The sequence below is a fragment of the Geotrypetes seraphini genome, chromosome 3 (assembly GCF_902459505.1).
Source record: "Geotrypetes seraphini chromosome 3, aGeoSer1.1, whole genome shotgun sequence".
In the NCBI taxonomy this organism is placed as follows: Eukaryota; Metazoa; Chordata; class Amphibia; order Gymnophiona; family Dermophiidae; genus Geotrypetes; species Geotrypetes seraphini.
The window spans coordinates 249,219,671-249,235,616 of record NC_047086.1 but is presented as its reverse complement, the minus strand read 5'-3'; the positions used below and the strand labels follow the sequence as shown (position 1 = coordinate 249,235,616).

Sequence of the window (15,946 nt, the reverse complement as noted above, 5' to 3'; positions counted from 1 at the left end):
TGAACAAACTTTAAAAATAAAATATGCACGTGCATTGGAAGCCAGTGTAGTGTCTTTAGTGTGACATAGCCTAGCAGTGCTATTTTACAAGATATAAAGTTGCCTTGTTTAATTAAATGGAACAACCCACAAATGGAAGATTACAATAACACAGGCCAACAAAAAAAAAATTCTTGGTGCCTTAGTTTTTGGTTATTTTTTTTACCTGTTCCTGGGGTGCTGATTCAGAAAATTGCATTGGATAGAGTATATCAGCTCTAGTTTCCTAGATATGGTTGAATTTATTAAATTTTTTGCTGCTATTTAAAATATCTCTTTTTCAGAATTGGGGATGTCATAAGAAGCTTTATTTTTTGAATGGGAAATTTATGTATTTAAATTACCCATATTTTTTTGTGCATAATGACTTGAAGATGGTTAATTTTCTTCTTGGTCAAGAAAGTGGCTACACAACATATCTTTGCTTTTTATGTCTGGGATAGTAGGGCCAAACATGAATACTGGGCAAAAAAAAGATTGGCCTCCGAGGGAATATATGGTGGTTGAAGGACAAAATGTAATCAATGAACCTTTGGTAGCACAGGATAGAATCATACTGCCACCACTACATATAAAGCTAGGCCTGATGAAACAATTTGTAAAGGTTTTGAATAAAGACGGTTCGTTCACTGAATACATAACACATATGTTACCTGGACTTACCATGGAATTTTTGATGGTCCACAGATCAGACAACTTATGAATGACCCACATTTCAGAGCATCAGTGAATGAAATCAAATCATGTGCCTGGTCTTTATTTGATCTTGTTGTGAAAAACTTTCTTGGCAACAAGAAGGCAGACAACTACACAAATTAGTAGAGGATATGCTCTTTCATTACAACAGGCTTGGCTGTAACATTCATGCTAAAGTCCATTATCTGCACAGTCACTTATTGTAGATTGCTTTCCAGAGAACCTTAGTGACTTAAGCGAAGATCAAGGTGAAAGATTTCACCAAGACATAAAAACAATGGAAGCTAGATACCAAGGAAGATGGGATGCACACATGATGGCCAGACTATTATTTGAATCTTATGTGAGATTGTCCTAGCAGATCCCACTCTTGGAAAGTTTGTATCATAAACTTGTGCTTTTGGTATGAAATAAGTACATTTTCATGTTGTACACTTTTCTTTAAATTTTTAATATGTTTCCTTCATGCTTAAAAGATATTAATTTAAATCCTACATTAAAATATCCTGATTGTTTAATGGGTGAGCATAGTAAAGAGTGATATATGACATGTTCTGTATCTCAAAAAATAGAACTGATAGGACAAAACTGGTGCCATTTTGGAATCAGCAGGTCAAATATACACATAAACAGGTCTAACATTTGAGGCACCAAAATGAATGTTGGCCATTGTAATAGGCAAAAACAGTGCCTGAAATACCAAAATATAATAGTCATTTATAAAGTTCCTTAAGATATTAAAAAAAACCTCTTCTGTGTCAATATCTTAACGTGTTGAGATCTGGGTCCAGCTTCACATTTAACACTTACAAAGAAGATTTAATATGCTTTTCTTCAATTTATACTAGATAGAATTCTTCTACATCCCTGCAAATTCCCAAAGGAGTCCTCAGATTAATCCCTAGGCCTATTTTGAAATTCATACATTCTTTACCTGTATTTCCTTTCAGCTTGCCTTCTTAGTATATAATGGTTTATTTGGTTATAGCTGCCCTTTAACAAGATGAGTTACAATACCACATTCACAATAAAATATTACAAAATAGCCATAAATAAATTTCATCAGCAAATAAAGTGCTCAGCACCCATACTTCATGTCACAGAAAAGATGCCTCTTCAAACGCTTCTTTAAAACAGTCATATCCTTTTGCTTTCTAATGTACAATGGAATCGAATTCCATACTTCCAGACCAGCACAAGAAAAGGCTCCCATTCTTGTAACTTGCAACCTTGCCTTCCTTAAAGTAGGGATGTGTAACTCCCTGGCTTGAGCAGAATGTAAACTGCATGATGGTACTACTCAGATATACAGTTGATTAAATATTTTAGTGCCAGTATATGGGTCTCTCCCTCTGGTCTAAGATTTGCCCTCAGAGCTAAATTAATACAAAAGGGAATTAATCCTTGAAGTCATTTCTAAGCCATCCAAGACCTGCTTTCCAACTATTTAGATTTTTTAGTTTTCTGGATTTTGGGAATCTTTCCCCCATCCCAGCTTCTCTGCCTTTGTGGAACATGGTATTCATGGAGAAGGTAACTTTCTCCTATCTAGGCTATTACTGCCTCACTCTTCCAATTAGGCCAGGCATGAATTAAAGGAGAATCCCAGCTTCTTCCTTCTTGCAGCAAAGCCTGCCAAATATCTGAGGAGCCTTCCTTCAGTTCAAATAGAGAGCACTTCAGCTCTTTCTTTGTGAGCTTTCTCAGAACTTTCTCCCTCTGTTCTTCTCCAGCTGAAATAGGGAGCACCTCAGATCTTTCCCTCTTAGCTTTCTTCAGATTCTCAAGCCTTCCTACCTTTTTCTTCTGCTAGCACTACCATTAAAGGGCTTATTTAAAACCCACAATGTCCATATTAGTTGAGAGTTTTGGAAACAAGCCTTTCAATTGGTTTTAACCCCCTTTTCCCCTTAGCAGCTTGCACTGCTACTAATTTCCACTAACTAGGAATACAGCTGACTGCTCAATCCCTCCCTAAGGCTACCTCACTTCATCTCTTTAAGCTGGGATAGGTGGGATAGGTGGGATAGGTGTGCTCCACCTTTTTATTTTAAACATTTTAATGACAATCAAAAAGTAGCTTAGCTTCAAGTGAATAATTTTGTGGGGATTTGGTTAGGATCTTTCCGGATGTATCCTGAACCACACAGTTGAGGAGGAAAGAATTTTTGAAATTGAAGGAAAGAGTGTTGGCACTGGATGCATCCTTTTACCTGAAATTTCCCTGTAAGTGTATGATTAAACTACAAGATATCGAATATTCTTTTTGGGATCCAATACAACTACAACAATTCTTAATTGCAAGAGAAAAGAAATAGAAATGAGATTTGTTTCACCTTACTGAGAAATATGAGGAGAATTAATATAATGGTATCCCAGTTTAAGGATTGACTCAGGGTTCATTAATATGAACCAAGAATCATTATCCTTTATATTTCTTGAACTTTATTTTACTAGAATTAGCAAGATATACTCCCCATTAATGTGGGCTTGAAAGGAGCTTTGTATGTATGATTTGATTATGTATTGTTTTATGTGATTTTCCTTTTCTTTTGAATTTGTTGGATATTGTAAAGTATTCAAAACTATAAATAAAGAAAAAAAAAAAGCTTCAAGTGAATAACCATCATCCAAAATTAATTTTTCTTCCCCCTTAGAACTTACCAAACCCAACCCAACCCCAGTTTATTCCCCCCAAACCCTTACCTCCCTCCCCACTTTCATTCTCAATAAGAGCTGTTGAGGAATATGAGAATCCTGGTTCCTGTGACTCTCAAGCCCTCCATAGAAAATAGATAACCAACATCCCTCCCACCAATACACCAACCCCTGCTACCCTATCAGCTATTCCTGGAGTGCATAACCTGAGACACAAACCCTGTACTTCATGACAAGTTTAACAAATTACTTCTTCCCTGGGGTCTTAAAGTATTTAAATATGGGTGCCATGTTTCCATATAGTGTTTTTTTTTTTCATTTTGGATAACCCCTTGCTTCCTAACTGGTGAGCAAATGGAGCTGATTTCTCCAATGCCAGTATGTTGGAGGCTCGGCAGATATCCCATACTAAACATGTTTAGCATCCAATACTAAACATGTTTTGTGGAATAGAAGTATACTTCCCTTCTCTTTCCCTGTTTATCCAAGACTAATTGATCAACTGGACCCAACACTGTGCACCTTAAAATGACTGCATAAAGTACACTAGGGTAGCCCAAGAACTTTGTATTTCCCTACAGCTCCAAAATGAATGAGTGAAAGTGTTTTCCGCATCCTTTCATTTAAGTTAGGGGATTGTAATCTACCAGATTTAAACATTTGGAACTGTGAGAAATAGGCCTGATCCTTACTTTTCATTTTTACCCAGCCTAGATGCCTGTAACTTATATCCTGCCTTACTTCCCAGATACCAGGTCCACTGGTCTCTTCTTTACTAGAACTTTTCTTCAGGGTTTCTCGATGCAGCTCTCTGTGTTTAGCACAGACTCTCTTTAAATGCTTAGTTCACTTATGTTTGCTATGCTAGATAACCTGTAATGCCCTTTGAATGTCTTCCATCTTGTCTCTGAGGGGCTTCCTAAGTTGTCTCTTCTTTATTACAGATATGTGAACCCATAACTTCTTCCCAACTCTGACTAATTTTGTAGGTCTTCTCTCCCTATGAAAGTATTTCTCTGCTACACTGGATTCAGCAGATTGCTCCAGAATAGTCCTAACTTAAGACTATCTTTTCCTCTACTCTTTCTTTAGTCCCTCCTGCCTTTTAGGATTCTCTTTTTAACTAACTACTACTACTACTATTAATTATTTCTATAGTGCTACCAGACATAGGCAACTCTGTACAGACTTGCAAAGAAGACAGTCCCTGCTCGAAAGAACTTACAATCTAAACAGAAGACAGGCAAACAAACAGGATGTCATGGATACAGTCAAGGGGAACGGTTAAATAAGCCATCTTTTTTTTCTTGGGTCAAAGCTAAGGTTCTTTCTGTACCTGAGTCTATCTGAGCATTCTCTGTGGGCAATTTCTTTCTTCCACTTTTAGGAGCACTGGCTTTTAACCACCTTCCTCACTGACCTCTGGTACAGAAGAGCTACAGTGCAGGGTCCTAGAGACAACTTTCTCCCTATAACAAGGTACTTTTGTGTCAGGGGATCTATAACTTCCTAACTCCCCTTGGTAAACCCCCTTTCGCATTCCTGATCTTTTCCCTTCTTTCTAGTCTGGATCACTTGTACTGGGTTATTGGTCCCCAACTATAACTTGGAGGTGCACTTAACTTCTCTTGTATCTGGGTTATCTCTGAATTACTATCAGGTCTTGGATATTCTTGTAACTGGTCAAGGTTCTGAGTTCCAGGGACCTGGAATTTTTGACTCTGCACTCCCATTTTCTGGATTTTCTCTTTATGAGAGTTACCCTGGAGGCCTTTGCTCCCTTCCTCATCCATCTGAAGAACTTTCTAGATGGACCTACTGTGTATGTATTCCGAGATGCACTGTTGTCTGGGCCAGCTCAAGTTTTTCTATTAACATTCTTTCCTGTAGAACTATCTGGAGTACTTGTAGTCTAATTTCTTAGTCTACCTTCTGCTCTGCCTGTTTCTGGCCTTGCACCTAATTTAAATACTACACAAATGCAAGGGGACAAAAACATAGATACCACCCCTTTGTGTTTCATTCATGTTATATCATAGTTTCCTATCTACTTTTTGACTAGATGTCATGTAGTAAAGTTGTTCCAGATGATATGGTTTTTTTCTTGTGTATGTTTAATAAACTAACCATGTAGGCACAGGCTCTTCTTGTTTGCAGGTATGTGTAATCACTAAAGTAAATAGAGGGAACAGAAAGTGACCTGCTGGCAGTGCAAGTGTTACAGGGCTGCAGCAGTCTTACACAACCCTGGCCCAGTAACTTGTTGGTAGAACCTTTCCGAAGATTTCATGTCTTTCAGAAATTAGTTCCTTTTCTTGTATATGTGAACGAGTTGGAATAAGATTTCACAACAATAACATTGATACAGCATAGTATTTTTTAGTACAGCTATATTATGAAATTTTTAGATTAAAATGGATATTGTTGCTCAGTTTACCTTTTAGAGTGCAAGAAAGGCACTGGAACCGATTACCGAGGGACAGAGTCTAAAACAGCAACAGGAATATTATGCCAGGCGTGGTCAAGCACTGTACCACATATTCCCAAGTATGATCTTATTATATTTCTATTACATACTGTTTTTTTTGCATGTCCTGTCAATAGATGTATAATATATGTATATTTTTATTTATTGAGGATGTTTATTAGTCTCCTGGACTCAGGGCAGCATAAACAGTAAGCTATAAATATAATGCATTTACAGATATACAACAGCAAAGCATTGATAAGGAAGGCAAAATGAGAGACTTTGTAAAGAAGCTTTTTTTGGAGGCAGAAACACATAGTAAAAACTTTTTTTTAAATGTATATTAGAAGCAAGGAATCAGTTGGACCTCTAGATGACTGAGGAGTAAAAGGGGCATTCAGGGAAGGCCATAGTGGAGAGACCTAAATTATTTTATTTATTTATTTAAAACATTTATATCCCGCATATCCAAATTCTATGTGGGTTACAATGGTAACACACCGGTACATAAATCACGGAGGAAGATGTGGGGGAGACACCAATGCCCAGAAATGATATTCAACACTGATGAGTCAGAGGAACTCAAAACAAATCTCTGTAAACCTGGAAGATAGGGATTTAAAGGGCTAAGTAAAAGAGGGGATTAGCCACATGAAGGGTGATTCTGTAACAGGATGCCTATAATCCTGGAGGGCACCTGGTAGGAGCTTATTCTATAAAGGCTAAAGGTAGTCATTGAAAGCAGAGTGTGTTCTGCCCCTTGGGATTCTAGATAGGTGAGTTCTTATGGAATAGTGCTTAGGCAGATTTTTTGAAGTTACACATACAGTATATGCTAGTATTCTAAACATTTATGCACAAAGTTTGAAGATGGGCACACACATAGGCAAAGTCTGGGCAGGGCACACAGTTACATACATAAATTGCTATAATTTACAGTAAACATGGTGTTTCAGCAATTTAATTGTGTGCATTTACACCAGCTCTTTGTAAGGTATAAATGCTAGTACCTAAATTATTCAACAGGGGACTAGATATTAAGAACATAAGAAGTTGCCTCCGCTGAGGCAGACCAGAGGTCCATCTCACCCAGCGGTCCACTCCCGCGGCGGCCCATCAGGCCTATTGCCTGAGCATTGATCCCTGACTATTTCTATAACTTACCTCTTACTCCTATCCCTATTCAAATCCTCTTACAAATTCTCCAATAAATGTATGTGGAAGCCTCAGTCCCACCACTCCACCGCTTTACCATTTGCACCTGCGGGGAGAATTACGTGGTAACCTTCATCATTGGCTATTCCGCATTCATAAATATTTAAAACATAAATAATTTTAAATATAATTCAATATGAATTTTAAGTGCTATGTGCCATTCTTTTTTATTTGCTTATTTATGATATTGTGCACTTATCTCTGCGTCCGCCAACCTGGGAGCCAGACCCAACATGTTTCACGTTGTTGCGCTTTATCAAGGGTCTCCCTACATGTTAAAAAGAAGGAAGCCGTTAGATTTTTATTCATATACTGCTCCCTCCCTACCTAGTCTTTCTAAAGTAATCAACCAAAGTAACAATAACCAACCTTACCGAGGTAGCCGCGGTGACACCAAGAAGGTTGAACAATGAGTTGGAATGGGATTCATTGATAGGTTGAAAGGCTGCACCAATGGGAAACAGGGGAAGGTAACCTTTGGTGATAGGAAGTGGATGAGTATTTAAACGCCGAGGATGTATGCCACCACCATCTTGCTTACACAAGTTTTGCATTTGGAGTCGGATGACGGCGGCTACCTCGGTAAGGTTGGTTATTGTTACTTTGGTTGATTACTTTAGAAAGACTAGGTAGGGGGGGAGCAGTATATGAATAAAAATTTAACGGCTTCCTTCTTTTTAACATGTAGGGAGACCCTTGATAAAGCGCAACAACGCAAAACATGTCGGGTCTGGCTCCCAGGTTGGCGGACGCAGAGATAAGTGCACAATATCATAAATAAGCAAATTAAAACAAAAGGCACATAGCACTTAAAACGCATATTGAAATATATTTAAAATTATTTATGAATGCCAATGATGAAGGTTACCATGTAATTCTCCCCACAGGCAAACGGTAAAGCGGTGGAGTGGTGGGACTCAGGCTTCCATATACATTTATTGGAGAATTTGTAAGAGGATTTGAATATCTAGTCCCCTGTTGTTGATATATTACTACAGTACTCGGACTGATATAAAAGTTATACTATCAGCCTTTTATTGGAGTACCTAAATTATTGGCATGTATTTTACCTGCTAGTCCTCTAAAATAAAACCCTAAGTGAGCACGCGCACTTAGGAGGCCTTGATCCCTGCCGCCGTGCTGTGTGCTTCCATGGCCACATTCCATTTGTGGCACGTGGGGCGGCTTGCGGCGCGTGTGGTGTGTGGCGGCTTGCAGCGTGTGCGGCGGTTTGAGCGGAGGCGAGAGCAATGGCAGGAGGGTGCCTGGACGAAGTGGACAGGGTGTGGGTGCTTTGAGGCGTCCGGCTGCTACTGCTGCACAGGAAAGTGGAGGGGGAGAGGGAAAAGGGGCTTCTTTGGGGGGAGGGGTATGCTGGAGACAGGCAGCAATCATGGTTTGCTTGGGGGGACAGAGAGAGATGGGCAGGGGGCCAGGGAGAGAGACAGACACACAGAAAGAAAGACAGACAAGGAGCCAGGGAGAGACACAGACAGAAAGAATTACAGACATACAGGGGGCCAGAGAGACAGACAGACAGCAGCCCAGGAGCAAGAAAGAAAGACAGACAGACAGACAGGGGGCCAGGGAGAGACACAAACAAAAAGAATTAGAGACAGACAGGGGGCCAGAGAGAAAGAGACAGACAGCCAGCGGCCAAGGAGAGACAGAGAGATAGAGACAGAGAGACAGAAAGAAAGACAGACAGACACATCTATTCTAGCACCCATTAATGTAACGGGCTTAAAGACTAGTATTCTATAAATGAAAGTAGTCATCTGGATCATCCTGGCACTAACTATTTACTTTTCAGTCTGTGCTGACATTCAGTGGCATTGTCCATTTAAATGCTGCTGAATTGCAGCTTCAGAGCCAGACAGAGGGATTTAGGGGAGTACGTTATCAAGCTGTGTTACTGCAGCACTGCAAGTTGCCGACTCCTATGGTAAACAAACAATGCTACTTGCAAACTACCTCACAAGCAGCGTGGTTCAGCCACCTGGAAACATTGGGCCCCAAAGCCAGGAACTGGTGCTCCCAGGCTAAATCTTAAAGAGGCCATTGGCATTTCCTCCATCCCTTTATCAGAAGGCCTATCCCTGAAAGGACTCCCTATGATCCATGTGGGCCTACTGGCACATTCCTAGTGGTCTAGTGCAGTGTTCTTCAATCACCGGTCTGTGGACCAGTGTTGGTCCGCAGAAATTTTCTGCCAGTCCACAGGGCCAGCACGTCCATTGGGCAGAAGACAGTTCTACAGCCACCGGTCCATGCTGCGATCAATGAGATATCTTCAGGCCAGCTCCCTGAGTGCTGCAATGCACAAAGCCGTGGGAAAAGGCTCCTACGTGCATCCTGCACCTGAACCGGAAGCCTTCTCTCTGACGTCGCAACGTCATAGGGAAGGCTTCCAGATGAGGCATGGGACGCGCGTGAGGAGCCGCTGCGCACAGCTTTGTGCAATGCAGCACTCAGGAGCCGGCCTGAAGACGCCGCTTTGATCTTCCCATGGACCGGCCCAAAGGCAAGGCATAGCATGGTGGGAGAGAGACAACAACGGTAGGGAGAATGCTTTTATTTTTCTATTTAGTGATTGATTTACATCTGCTGTCTGTTAAAGAAGAAATGCATTTGTTTCTTTTCCTCTGGGGTTGTACTGCTTGCAGAGTCTTGCATCTTAGGGTTTGTTTGTAAATATTAGTACTTTTAATTTTTGGTTCTGCATTTGCATGGGGTTATCTGTTTTCTGGTAGGAATAAATGTTGAAAAGAACTTAGATAAATTTAAAAGTAAACTTTCTTTTCAAAGACGCTTATGATATTTATTAGTCCCAGCCTATCTTTGCTTATTTTCATAAGACCACTTCTTTTATTTCCCTCCTATTGTTTTTTACCATAATCGTCCTTCTTTCTATCATTATTATTGTATTTCATTACCCTGTCTTTCCCTTTGTTTTCCTTTTCTGTTTATTCTGTTAGTCGTTAATTTAATATGTTTTGTCCAGTGTCCATCTGTCTTTTATAACCCCTGTATTATCTGTAAATTGAATGATTTGTTCATCGCTTAGATATTTGAGGAAGCGATTAATCAAATACTTAATAAACTTGAAACTTTGTGTATCTTATTTTTGTGGTTAACCATTATGTGTTGTTAATACGATTATATTGTGTGTGTGTATATGAAAAATGAATGGAAAAAATGGTGTTACAATTAGTACTATTTTGGGGGCGGGGTCTGGGGTGGAGATGGGCATGACGTAGCCCAGTGTTTTTCAACTGCCGGTCCACAAAATAATTATTTAATATCCGCCGGTCCATAGGTGTCAAAAGGTTGAAGAACACTGGTCTAGAGAGTCACTGCACATGAGTATCTCCAGTCACTTGTGCCATCAGCCAATATGTGGCCTCTAGGGGTAGTTGTCAGTGGTTAGCTACAGTATTTTATTTAGTATGGAACAGGCTAACCAGCAGGCTGAATATTTATGCTGGTACATGGAGATCAGCTATAACATCTGAATGAAATTAGTTTAGCCTGCCTGGTTAAATACTGATACCTGGTTGCTAAACATGAACTCAGATTTGTTACGCTTCTGACCAAACATGTCAAAACACGGCCATCTTGGGCATTTTTGCATCTACCGCAGTGGTCTCAAACTCAAACCCTTTGCAGGGCCACATTTTGGATTTGTAGGTACTTGGAGGGCCTCGGAAAAAAAGAAATTATCCCAGGACAAGCAGGCAGGTATTCTCACTAGTGGGTGATGTCATCAGACAGAGCCCCGGTACGGACGTCTCACAAGCACGTGTTGCTTGTAGAAACTTAAAGTTTCTAGATGCCCGCACCGCGCATGCGCCGGTGCCTTCCTACCCGGAGATCCGGGCGTGTCTCCTCAGTTCTTTCTTTTCCGCGGAGCTGAGAAGTTCAACTTCATCATGCGCTAGCTGAATTCAGTTAAATTTGCCTTCCTTGTCCGCGTTTTCGCTTTCTTTTAATTACAGTTAACAGTACTTTTCTTTTTCAGTAAAAAAAAAAAAAAAAAAAGAAGATTATTTCCTCCGGCGGGTCGAACGGGCCGGCCACGTGGCTCAGGCCCACTGGCTTCGACCTCGCGGCGGAGATTTTCCGGCCTATGTCCCGGCCAATCACCGGGTTTAAAAAGTGCAGCAAGTGCCAACGCGCGATTTCACTCACGGACCCTCACTGGCGCTGTTTGCAGTGTTTGGGCCCTGACCACATCCCGAAATCGTGCAGGCCTTGCTCTACCCTTACGGCACGCTCATTCAAGCGGCGTTGCCTATTGTGGGAATCGATGTTCAAGATGGACGCAGCTAAGGATCCCTCAGCCTCCACTTCATCTGATACCTCCCCGGTTCGGGCGAAACCGGCATCGACCCCTCCTGCATCGAGTGTGGTGAAACCGGCATCGCTCACCCCGACACCATCCACGAGCTCGACGTCGGTGCCTGCCCCGGTCTCCTCGGTTCAGGTACCTCTTCCTTCCACAGTGCCACCAATGGTCATCAAAGTGCCGAAAGCTACTAAGCAGAAGCACTCGGCCTCGAAGGAGCGCGATGTCCGTGCAGGAGGACCCCCTTTCGGTGCGGATCCCTCCTTATCGGCTTCGCTACGGTCCGTGCTGGAAGCTCAATTCGTTGAGCTCATGCAGACCATCGGACCCGGGCTCATCGCTGCCATACAGGGTGACCTCCCGGTACCGGTCCAAAGGGGCGGTCCGCCCCCTCCCCCTCCCCCACACCGTTCGACCTCGACAACCGACGAGGACGAACGGGGGGAGGGCGGCGATGCCCACGCGGCAAGCCTCGCTTACCGATATGCCGCCATTAGAACCCATTACGCCTCCGCGCCAACATGGGACCAGACCTCCGATCGATACTCGAAGCCCTGGGCATAGTCAGGAAGAGTTCCTCCGTACTCCTTACCAGACTTGGGTAGCATCGCAAGAACCCGCATCGCAAACCCAGTTGCGATCCACCGCTTCCAGCCCTATCCACTTGGGGGCCTCGGGAGACCATGCGATGCACAGACGATCCCGATCCCCGTCCCGCCACCGAGACGGGCACCGATCGAGACACTCATCCTGGCACTCCTCACGCCATTCGGAGGTGTCACCGCAGAAAAAACTGCAACGTAGGGGATACTCCTCATCAGAGGTGTCCCCTCCGGGGGGCCCGGAGTACGAGGAGACATCGGTGCCCGATTCTCCTTGCCACTCCCCGATGTCCATGGACCTGGAGGCCTCCTCCTCCTCCAGCCCGTCCCACAGACCGACGCTGGCGGAACAATTGTCCTTCTCATCATTCCTCCGACAAATGGCGGATGATCTGGATGTGACCCTTGACACGGGCTCCCGATACTCCAAAGAGTATCTGGACACCATGCATTTACCTAACCCTCCAACGGAGTCGCTTCGGCTCCCCTTGCATAAATTACTGGACCAGACCTTCATGCAGTGCTTCGAAACACCGTATTCCATACCGGCGATCCCCAGCAAACTCGATGCTCGATACCGCATCGTGCACCATAAAGGGTTCGAGGGCCCTCAACTCTCCCACCAATCCCTACTGGTCGAGTCCTCCCTTAAACGCTCTCATCCCTCCCAGGTCTACGCCTCTGTACCGCCGGGCCGAGAGGGGAGAACGATGGACAAATTTGGTAGAAAATTCTACCAAAACTCCATGATGGCGTCACGGGTGCTAAACTACAATTTCTTTTTCTCTTCCTATCTGGAGTTCTTCTTGCCGGTTCTCCGCAAGTTCACTCCGTTCATAGACAACCAAGCTCGATTCGAGTTCGAGGAAGTGGTAGCCTCCCTCTCCCAATTACGCCTCCAGCTGATGCAATCCTCCTTCGATGCATTCGAACTCTCGGCACGCGCCGCCGCAAGCGCGGTAGCTATGCGTCGCCTGGCATTGCTCCGTACAATCGATATGGATCCCAACCTACAGGACAGACTCGCCAACGTACCATGTGCTGGAGCTGACCTGTTCGATGAGTCTATCGAAACTGTTACCAAGAAGCTGTCGGATCATGAAAAATCTTTTCAATCCATCCTGCGGCCCAAACCCAAACCTCAACAGCCTCGACCTTCCAGGCCACCCCTGATTTACCAGCGGCGTTACATGCCCAGACAAGCGCCTGCTGCGAGACAACCTGCGAAGAGACAACCTCCCCAGAAGTCTCAGCAAAAACCTCAGCCACCGGCTGCACCTAAGGCTCCCCAGCCCTTTTGACTCCCCTCCCGGGAGCATAACCGACACCGTTCTGCACTCAGCCTCTCCCATAGGGGGCCGCCTCCATCTTTTTTACCATCGATGGGAGGCCATAACCACGGACCTATGGGTCCTTACCATCATAAGAGAAGGATACTCCCTTCAATTCCATCGGGTCCCCCCGGACCATCCTCCAAGAGAGTATCCTTCAAGCTCGATGCAGACCGCCCTTCTTATTCAGGAAGTCCAAACCTTACTTCAGCTTCGGGCTGTCGAGCCGGTCCCGTCAGACCAATTGAACCGAGGGTTTTACTCCCGGTACTTCCTCGTCCCGAAGAAAACGGGCGACCTGCGACCCATTTTAGACCTTCGGGCCCTCAACAAGTTCCTGGTCAAAGAGAAGTTTCGCATGTTGACTTTGGCTTCTCTATACCCCCTCCTCGAGCAGAACGACTGGTTATGCTCCCTGGATCTCAAGGAGGCCTACACTCACATCCCCATTCACCCGGCCTCCCGAAAGTTCCTCAGATTTCGGGTGGGAAATCTGCACCTACAATATCGAGTGCTACCATTCGGCCTATCTTCGTCCCCCAGAGTCTTCACAAAGTGCCTGGTGGTAGTGGCCGCGGCACTCCGGGACAGGGGTCTACAGGTGTTCCCATATCTCGACGACTGGCTCATCAAGGCCCCGTCAGCCCCAGAGGTCACTTCGGCGGCCTTGGCTACAACCTACTTCCTCCAGAATTTGGGCTTCGAGATCAACTTCTCCAAGTCTCATCTACAACCCACCCAGTCCCTCCCCTTCATCGGAGCGGTCCTGGACACCACCCGACTCCGAGCATTCCTGCCTCTGCAACGCATGGAGTCTCTCCTTCATCTCTGCCAGTCGGTGTCTACTCGCCAAACCCTACCGGCGAGACAACTGTTGGTGCTCCTGGGCCATATGGCCTCCACAGTACATGTGACACCCTTTGCCAGACACCACCTCAGGATCCCCCAGTGGACCCTGGCATCACAGTGGAATCAGACGTCCGATCCACTATCCAAACACATCTTAGTCACACCTGCTCTTCGGCAGTCTCTACTTTGGTGGATGACCTCTTCGAATCTATCCAGAGGTTTGCTGATGCACTCTCCCCCCCATCAGAAAGTTCTCACAACCGATTCGTCGAATTATGCATGGGGGGCCCACCTGGAGGGTCTCCGCACCCAAGGATTCTGGACCAGTGCGGAAAGACTACACCAAATCAATCTACTGGAACTCAGAGCCATCTTCAATGCGCTCCAAGCTTTCCAACACCTACTTCACGACATGGTAATCCTCATTCGCACAGACAATCAGGCCGCCATGTATTATATCAACAAGCAAGGAGGCACGGGCTCGGCCCTCCTTTGCCAGGAAGCTCTACGAGTCTGGGACTGGGCGGTGCGCCACAACGCCCTACTCAGAGCAGTATACATCCAGGGGGAGAACAACGTCTTAGCAGACAAACTAAGCCGTCTGCTACAACCGCACGAATGGACTCTCCATTCCAGCCCCCTTCACCAAATCTTCACGCAATGGGGGACGCCTCAGATAGACCTCTTTGCGGCTCCCCACAACTCCAAACTGCCTCAGTTTTGCTCCAGGATCTACACTCCTCATCGCCTCGAGGCAGATGCGTTTCTACTGAACTGGGGGAAACGATTTCTATATGCGTTCCCACCATTCCCGCTGATCCAGAAGACTCTGGTCAAGCTGAAACTCGAACGGGCCACCATGATTCTAATAGCTCCTCGGTGGCCCAGACAACCTTGGTTCTCCCTCCTACTTCAACTCAGCAGCAGGGAACCAGTACCACTTCCAGTGTTTCCTTCACTACTTACTCAACATCAAGGATCACTACTTCATCCCAACCTGCAGTCTCTCCACCTGACAGCTTGGTTCCTCTCAACGTAACCCCTCACCAATTCTCACAAGAAGTGAGGGAGGTCTTGGAAGCTTCCAGGAAGCCCGCCACTCGACAATGCTACTCCCAGAAATGGACCAGATTCTCCTCATGGTGTGTTTCTAAGTCAAAGGAACCTCAGCGAGCTTCCTTATCCTCCGTGCTGGACTATCTCCTACACCTATCTCAATCTGGGCTCAAGTCCACATCCATACGAGTCCACCTGAGCGCTATTGCGGCGTTCCACCAGCCCCTACAAGGGAAACCCCTCTCGGCCCATCCGGTGGTCGCCAGATTTATGAAAGGACTCTTCCATGTTAACCCTCCTCTCAAACCACCCCCAGTAGTTTGGGACCTCAATGTAGTCCTTTCCCATCTCATGAAGCCCCCGTTTGAACCACTCAACAGGGCCCCTCTTAAGTATCTCACCTGGAAAGTGCTTTTCCTCGTAGCCCTTACGTCCGCTCGCAGAGTCAGCGAACTCCAGGCATTGATGGCGGATCCACCATTCACAGTATTCCATCATGACAAGGTGGTCCTCCGCACTCACCCGAAATTCCTGCCTAAGGTGGTCTCCGAATTTCATCTCAACCAATCCATTGTACTTCCAGTATTCTTCCCTAAGCCCCATTCTCACCACGGAGAATCGGCCCTTCACACTCTAGACTGTAAACGTGCCTTGGCTTTCTACCTGGATCGCACCAAGCCACACA

The 15,946-nt window shown here is 44.8% G+C and overlaps 1 protein-coding gene across 1 annotated transcript in view; it reads left to right on the top strand.

The window, feature by feature from the left end:
* The window catches only part of PLG (plasminogen), a 256,749-nt gene that overhangs the window by 62,691 nt on the left and 178,112 nt on the right, over positions 1–15,946 (top strand). The window contains exon 4 of the mRNA XM_033938421.1: positions 5,826–5,940. Within this exon, the coding sequence (XP_033794312.1) occupies positions 5,826–5,940 (115 nt within the window). The remainder of the gene's footprint in view (positions 1–5,825; positions 5,941–15,946) is intronic.